General features: G+C 28.8%; 1 protein-coding gene across 1 annotated transcript; it reads right to left on the reverse strand.

Annotated features, from left to right (window-relative positions):
• Positions 1–6441: 6441 nt before the first annotated feature.
• Positions 6442–8721, reverse strand: LOC110649035 (protein PLANT CADMIUM RESISTANCE 12). The gene is given in 4 exon segments (XM_021803433.2): positions 6442–6798; positions 6901–7110; positions 7244–7315; positions 8530–8721. Coding segments are annotated over 4 exon segments (432 nt in total). The 5' UTR covers positions 8600–8721; the 3' UTR covers positions 6442–6718.
• Between the last annotated feature and the right edge of the window lie 251 nt (positions 8722–8972).

Here is an 8972-nt window from a genome sequence, read left to right on the forward strand (position 1 = left end):
CAGTTGTTTGCCACACAAGGAGGGTCGAATATTTTTAAATATTTAATTTAATTGAATTTTATTAAAAATTTAAATAATATATAATTAAAAAATTAAATAATATATATTTTTTATAATAATATTTATAAATTTTTATATATTATATTTAAAAAATTTAAAATATAAATTATTAATAAAAATATATTTTATATAATTTTTCAAGCTATATTTATTTTATATAAATTATTAAAGAAAATATACAATATTAAACGAGTTTGAATATTATTCAAATAATAATTATTATTTTTAAAATAAATTTAAATATTAAAAATAATTAATAAATTTAAATTTAAATAAAATAATTTTTATAAATATCCTATTTAGAGAAATTTTTACCTACAATCAATTAATAATAAATTTAAGACACAATATATATTATAATTCATATATAAAATAAATAAAATTTATATATTTATATCTTAAATTCACAATAAACTATTTTTTAATAAATTTTTACCCTAAACCTATCATTGTACCAATTGTTTTGTTTTTCTTGGCGCTAGTCAGAGTTTACTCTTCAAATTTCCACATTATTTTGTTGCTTCTGCATGAGTTGACAACGACTTGGTATTTTGCACTGTCATAATATTTTTTTTTGTCGATAAATAAGATAATTTCATTCAATAGGCAATAAAATACATATTCAGGGCCCAAGGCCCAATAGCAAAGAGAACCCATCGAATCCCAACAATCCTAAGCCCAAACAACAAGACCAAGCCTAAGCCTAGTCAATAGAAACCCTAGGCTAAAGGATATTGTAACATCCTTACTTTGGGCGATTCTGTATTACTTTGGGCGATTTGTACATTTGACTGCTCCGGTGACTAACGTCTATTTGGACAGTCAGAATGTCTAGAACCACACTTAAACTAGAGTGAGGACTCATAAATTGATTGAATAAAGATCAATTAAAGTTAAAGGAAAATAAAAAAAGTGAAGTAATGTGCAAGAGGTCCCGGCGATGGGTGACCTCCTGAAAAGTTATTCATTTCACCTGTGAGACAAAATCGCAAGGCTTATGGCCAAAGCGGACAATACCTCTAGTGGTTGGAGCCTGACCGTTACAGATTCGACCCGTGAAGCATTGACCTGGATGCCATAACATTTGCAGTATCAATTTTTCCATCTACCATGGGTGACATAACCACCAATGAAGCACTAAAGGAGGACTCCTATTGCTAGGAACAATGGCAAACCAACCAAACCAAAGACAAGTAGAGGTCCTGTTAATGGATGTCAACCTAGGTTCACAAAGCATACAACATAGGTAGAAGAGGGATGAAGCTCAAACTTGTTGGGGGGCTAGACAGAGCTCTAGACATTCTTAGTCTCTTGTAGGCATTGAGGGACCGGGAGCCAAACCAGTAGCACTGTGAGTGCCCTCGGAGGTGTCGAGCCAAACAACAAAGAACCTTGCGAGCAAATAACTACCTAGACACAAGAAAAGCCACCATAGAAACATACTTGCAGAACCCTAGCCTAAGCTATGGGGTACTGCTCTCAAAGTCTTCAAAACCCCTCATTGTTGAGCCCAACCTTGCAAATCAAAATAGAGAACCTAAAACTATTTGCAACCCTAGTTAGAAATAGGAAGGGATAAATCCACACTCTGGATGAGGAGAAGGAAGCCACCCCTTGCCCAAATGGAGTAGTGGATAGCCAATGAATATGGCAGAGGAAAAGGACGGTGCCTCAAAGAGCAGCGCAAACTTGAGAGAAAAGTCTCTCTCCAAAGACTAGAGTCTAAAGAGAGAGAATCCTTGTTGCCGGGGCATCTTTACTATCATAGTTGTTGCCACTCCAAATACCTAGAAATTCTATAGCAAATTAATGATTTTATATATATAATTTGTACAAAATAATAAATTAATAAAAAATTAACAAATACATAGTTATCATTATTATTATTTTTTATAAAAAATTTAGTCAATTATTATGATTGTATGAAATATATATATATATATATATATATATATATATATATATATATATATATATATATATATATATATATATAATTTTATTATAAAAATTTCTCCCAAATATCACCTCTTCCCTTTTGTCAAATCATTCTTTACTCATCTATCTTTCTCTCCATCCATATTAAATTTCTAAATATAAGTACAACCAAATTCAAACAAATTTAAATTTAAAGCTTTTAAAATAACCCCATAAAAATATATTTAAATAATAGATAATTAAATAATTAAATTAATAAATTATTTATTCTTAAAAATTTTTCAAAGCATTACAATCTTCTCCCTTAAAAAAATTTCATCCCTAAATTTTAATAAAAAATGAGAGAAGACACAAGTAGAATTAAGGTTGGCCATGGTCCGGTTCGTAACTAGAACCGAACTGGTAAAAACCTAGACAGAAACCAATCAAAATCGAAATCATTGTCAAATCAAACTTAAATCGTCCCCTATGGTTTGATTCAGGTTCAAAATATAGTGGAATCATTGAATCGATAGTTTGATCCGGCTCATAACTACGGTTCGATTAACAACAAATCAAATCTATAAAGTGTAGATTACGAGCCACACCTAATATACAACTAAGAGCTAGGCACCAAGCCCTCATGCCTCTCTACAGCAATTGAAATGACCATTGGTCATTGGTGGTTTATAATTATTTTTTTTTTCAAACGGTAATTTTTTTTTGTATTTTTTTAATTTTAATTGTAAAATTATTCTTTGGTTTCAATAACAAAAAAAAAAAGTTATTTTTGGGGATAATTTGGAAATTAAAAAATTTACAAAAACTCTATAAATACCCCAACCTATTCTTAATTCGTTCACACAACTCTCAAATTCTCTTAAATCTCTCAAATTCTCTATTCAATTATTTTCAATTCTCTATTTAATTCCTAATATTCTCTAAATTTATGCACTTTACTTTTTAAACATTGATAAAAATTTCTAGTATCTCATTCTTTTACTCAATGATATTATTATTATTTTTTTTATACTATCATTAAAATTGAATATTTTCTTTATTACTCTATTTTTTTATATTTTCATAAAAATTTCTAGTACCCTCTATTTTTTATTTAATATTCTACACTATCTTTTTTATTTTCAAATTTCTAGTACTTTTTTTTTTACCTTCTACACTTTTTTTTGTCAAATTTCTAGTGCCTTTTATTATTATTATTTTATCTTCTACACTATTTTTTTTTTTATTTTCAAATTTCATCATAGTGTCATACCATTTTTTGAGAAAATGGCAAATAGTGGATTTGAAAGTTCATTAAGGAGTAGGGGGAAGAGTAAGGTTGGTGAATCAACATACACAAACGCAAATGACCCTACTGCAATTGATTTAGACAACATAATGGAGCAAATTGAAGATGGTGATGATGATGTTAAAGTTTAAGATTTATTCCACCACACTTAAGAAAGCTAACATCAACAAGCTGAGAAAGATGTGAAAAAAAAAAATAAAAAGAACATTCACTTCTGACATTTTCACAGTCCACTTTATAAAAAAGCGAAGATGTGAAAATGCATTTAATATAAATTGCAACTACTGTGGCCAAGTATACAAGTTCAAAATGGAAGGTGGATATGGCAGATTTAAGAGGCATTTGGAGTAAAACATCCAACCAAAATCAAGTATGATAAGTCTCAAACTCAAATTTCTGGGTACGCATATACTAAATATCAATCTTTCTTTCTATATTTTGATTAGAAAAATAAAGAGAAATTAGCAAAAATGATTTCTATTGAGCATTTATCATTTATTTCTTGTGAAAAACTTAATTTTATTAATTATTATCAAAATGCTTTAAATTCTAGTGGAAAACATATTACTAGAAATACTTTAAAATGCATGGTTTTTTCTTTATTTAGAAAAGGAAAAAAAATTATAAGAAGTATTTTTAAATATGAGTGCATGGGTTTTTATTTGTAATGATATTTGGAGTGATTATTAGCAAATGCATTCTTATATGGGCATAACATATTATTGGATTAGTAATGATTGGATCATGCAAAAAGAATAATTATATTTCGAGTTTTTTATGAGAGACATATTGCTGATAATATTTATAAGATGATTAAAAATATTTTAGAAGAATATACATTAGTTTATAAAATTTCTTCATTTGATTTTGATAATGCTGTTGTAAATTCTGCATCAATTAGTGACGTTAAAAAAATTTGCCAGCCCAGGGGAAAATTTTTTCATATTATGTGTGCACATCATGTTTAAAATTTGTGATGGTTTCAAAAACCTTAATGAATTTATTTTTCTCATCAAAAAAGCAATTTCAGTTTTATGGGGACATCCCCAAATTATGAAAGAATGGGCTAAATTTTATAAAATAAATAATAGAATACAAAAAAAAATTTCCAAAAGATGTTCTCACTCGTTGGAATTTGACATATAAATGGCTAAATGAGTCATTTGGATATAAAGATTTATTGTGCACATTTATTTGTAATAATGTGTCACAAGTTCAACTATATCCATAAAATTAAGACATTTGTACAAAACTTTTGGATATTTTAGAAGTTTTTAATGATGTTATATATATATTGAGTGGTGTTTATTATCTAGCATATCATTTATTTATGATTGAATGTCTTAATATTATTGGTGCATTGCAAGACCATGAAAATGATGTTGATTTAAAATATTACATTTCTAATATGAAGGAAAAAATGTTGAATTATATAAAAAATATTCCTCCACTTTATCTTGCTGCTTGTATTTTTGATTGTAGATGTAAATTAGATGGTTTAAATGATTATTTGTTTCTTTTTTATTCATGTTTAAATCTTAATGATGAAATTGATTTTGATGTTCATGCAATAATTGTTAAAATTAGAAAATTAATTTTAAATTTATATAGTGAATTTGTTCTTCTAGCCAACAATTAGTTTCGTAATTTCAGTCTTATAGTCAAGTTCAAAATAAGCCGTTCTCCAGAATAAGCATGCTGATCGTGAGTTATTGCAAAGGCAAAAAAGGCCTAAAGGATCCCTTGGCGATACTTCTGAATTTGACATTTATTTAACTACTATTTTCAATTTTGGTGATAGTAGTATAGGTAAAGAATTTCCAACACTTAATTGGTAGTGTCAACACACAAATACTTTTCCCACTCTTGCACTAATTGCTAAATAAATTTTAGTAGCACCAGTCTCTATAGTTGCAGTTGAACAAGCTTTTAGTGTAAGGGATAGTATATTAGATGAGACACGATCCAATATGCTCCCTAAATCATTAGAAGCTCAAACATGTTTGGATGAGCACAATCTTAAGGCAATAGGAGATCACTCGTGAAGTAAATGAAGATTTATGACATAGAAACTGATGGAACAACAATGGGATTAAGCGGTTGTGGAAGCAATTAGGGTAAGAGGGTTATCTAACTCTAAATAAAAGGTAAGAGAATTGTGGGATTTGATTCCTCTAAATCCTAAGAGGATATGTAGGTAACTTAATTTTTACAAAATTAAGTTCAAACCCTTCTTCCTTTTTTTTTAAAAACTAAAATTAATTTTATCTCTTTTCATTTCTATAATTTTTTAAATTAAGTCTACACATTGCTTATTAATTTTTATTACAAACACAAATAATGTCATTTTCTTCTTTTATTTGAAAGATTTCTTTTATTAATTTTTCCTCCCATTCTTTTAATCAAATCGCCTTAAACCGCACCTTGAATTGCCTTAAATCGCCCCTTGAACTACCACAAACCGCCCATCTCTGAACCACTATAATTGACGATTCAAGAATCAACTCCCAAACGTCCTTTATTGGTTCGATTTATGTTCAATATTTCTTCGAACCTAAATTAACAGTTCCTGAATTGTGGCCACCCCTAAGTGGAACAAGTATAAATATTTTTTCCTCGAGCCTTACTTTATATTACTAAAATGCTCTGCCAGTGCCCATCTCTTTCGTAGCATACTAACACTACCAATATCTGTGTAGAGCAATGCTCATGTTATTGTAGACTAAGCTACTAATATCATACCTGGTAAACAAAGTCCATGTTGGCCATTTCATCCATCGTTCATTTATCAAAGAAGTGAAATGCACTTTCTATCGGGCGTCACTCGAAAGTGATTATTGTCATCTTGTTGGCCACTGAAATTCTAGGAAGATTCTCTCCAAGCTAACCATACATATGCATCCCTAATCCAAAGATTGTGCCCCTTTGGACAATTAGTGGTTTGCTAAAACTCAACAAAGCATTTTCTTTGTTATACATCTACACATCTCGTAGATTTGATCTACATGTACAAAATTTCATTATTTTCTTTGCAACATATTCATTTAAACAAGATGTGGAAATAAAAAAAAAAATTTCATCTTTCCACTGTGATATATTCAATTCCCAACAATATCCCACTAATCTTTTATTAGCAGTAGAAAATCATAATACTCTAACACACAATCATAGCCCACCCAACTCAAATTCATAATAAGCAAAATCAAAATCACAATCCTCTCCTATCTTGTAATTGGAGGTTCATTACATAGTTCATGATACATTATTACCCTGCAATGACTCTATAGTAACGAGAACAATCCAAGACCTTATTATAACACTAGAAGTTCAAATAGCAATACAAGAAAGATTAACAATCTACAATACATTATTACACTGCAATAACTTTATAGTAAAAATTATTATTTAAGAATATCATGAGCCTTATGAATCCTAACGAGGCATACCTTGTGCAACAACTGGAGGTGCCGTGGCTTCCCCTTTGTTCATTTTCTCAGCATTCGCTGCCCAACCTTTTATCACACAATTAAACCACCCCAATAAAACTAATCAGGTGTGGTATTCTTTATCACAACAATGCCAAATAGATTATAAAAGAAGAAATTGCAAAGTACCTTTGGAAGGGTCAAGTCCACGATTCTTAAGCTCTCGGTACTCTTGACAAATAGCACAATGGAGACATCACCAATGAATGCAGCAATCTTCACAAGCTTCTCTTGGCAATGAATAATTGTTTCTTAGCTTTCTTCGATATGTAAAGGAGTACAAACATGGAACCCCCACAAAGGAAAGGGCACAAAAAATCAACCCCGCACAGGCACAAGCTGCAAATTAATTCATACAAATGAAAATCATATAGATTTTTTATTACCTGCACAACAAAACTATCTACTCTTCTCTTCAAATTAAAAAATAAAAAAGAAAATTACAATGATAGAAGGGAGTAAGAGTACCCACATGTGGCTTTTTTATCAATGATCTCTACATTCTGGCCGAAGGTAATACATGGAAAACACCAAGTAATTAGACCTACATCATTTTCCAAATATAAAACATTAATATCACTTATAAATTAATTAATAGTGTTTTTTTAGGAAAATTTTATAATTTTCAAACTTTTGAGTCAAACTAGTTTATAAATTTTAAAAATAAATTTACTGGTTTATTTATAATATTTTGTGAGCTTAAAAACTAAAAAGAAAAGGTAATTTGATCAAGTATTTTACTGTGTTACTCTCATTTAGTTCTTAAAATTTCACTATATATCTCATTTAATATTCATTTTAGTAATTTTAATATTAATAATTAAATGTGCTTATAAGCTAGTTTTCGCTAATAATTTTAGTTACTTATTAGTCACTTATAATTAAGCACATTAACTAAACGCATAAATGCTTATAAGATTATATTAAATTATAAGCACTAAGTATTTTTAAGTTAATTTTCATAAATTAAATCAAACACTAAATCATTTTGTTTTGAAACACATTCTCCCCATTCAAATAGTAAAATTTCATAAGAATTTAATTCAATTAATTTCTTTTTGGTCAATTTTTAAGAATGATATGAAAGAATTCGATTTTTTAACTTAAAAATATCATCTTAAAAGAAATAGAAATTGAGCATGAATATTATATGTAAATTCAATTAAATTTTTTTCGTTCAAATTATTTATACTAAGGAAGCTATTAAAATTTTATTTTCATCCACAGGTTATAGTAATTTACAACTAATTTTAACTATGCTGGAATCATCTCCAAAACTACAATATCTTAAGTTGAGTTCCAGTTATAATCAATTATATATAAAAAAAAAAATTTAATTTTTAGATTCATATGGCAAAAGCATAATATTTAGATAATTTGTTTATTAGTTGGTAACAACTTTTAATGAAGCACGAACAGTGACTCCCTTTAACCCTCTGTTGAGGGGAAAGTGGATCAATTATTCTATTGAAACGGTGTATGTGAAATAGTTTATCAATTAAAAAATGTATAAAAATAATTATAGCTATTCAAATTATTAAAAGAGAATTGTGTAGCAGTTGTACTTTTATGGTATTCACTTATATATATATATAGTTTTTAAAAAGTTTATTTTCTTAAAAATACCTTATTTGACTATAATTCATCTCAAATATAATGTAAAATTAATACCTTAAATTCATAGTGTTAAATGGAAGAAAAGAAAAGTAATTAATTAATGAGTATTGAGTAGTAATGAATTAATTAAGAAGAACTTACAAACGCAGGGATCTTCACAGCATCCACATAAACCAGTGCTCCATTTAGAGTGTCCTTCAAAGCTAGCCATTTGGATGATCAAAAAATGAGTTGCAGTAGCAGAGAAAATACTCTATAAAAGGCTAACACTTAAGTTAACAGCTTGTAGTTTGGTGATTTCAAAAACTTGAGCTAAAGCATCTATTTAACAACACATAAGGTAGTAGCCAGCCAAATGGGGCAATTTCAGATGGGATGGTTGACGTTAAGCTATGATCGTTGCTTCAATTATTTTCCATAGTAATGTGTCTGTGTCTGGCTGCATTCTCCCCACATTCCACAGCTACTGTTAAATCCTTTTATCACCCTGTCGTATCTTTTATCCCTACCTTTTTATTTTTTTCGAAAGTTTCCTTGTTCTTAACGAATATCATAACGTCTAAGCTCCCGTTTTGTTGAGGGTA

This window comes from Hevea brasiliensis, chromosome 2 (genome assembly GCF_030052815.1).
Source record: "Hevea brasiliensis isolate MT/VB/25A 57/8 chromosome 2, ASM3005281v1, whole genome shotgun sequence".
In the NCBI taxonomy this organism is placed as follows: domain Eukaryota; kingdom Viridiplantae; phylum Streptophyta; class Magnoliopsida; order Malpighiales; family Euphorbiaceae; genus Hevea; species Hevea brasiliensis.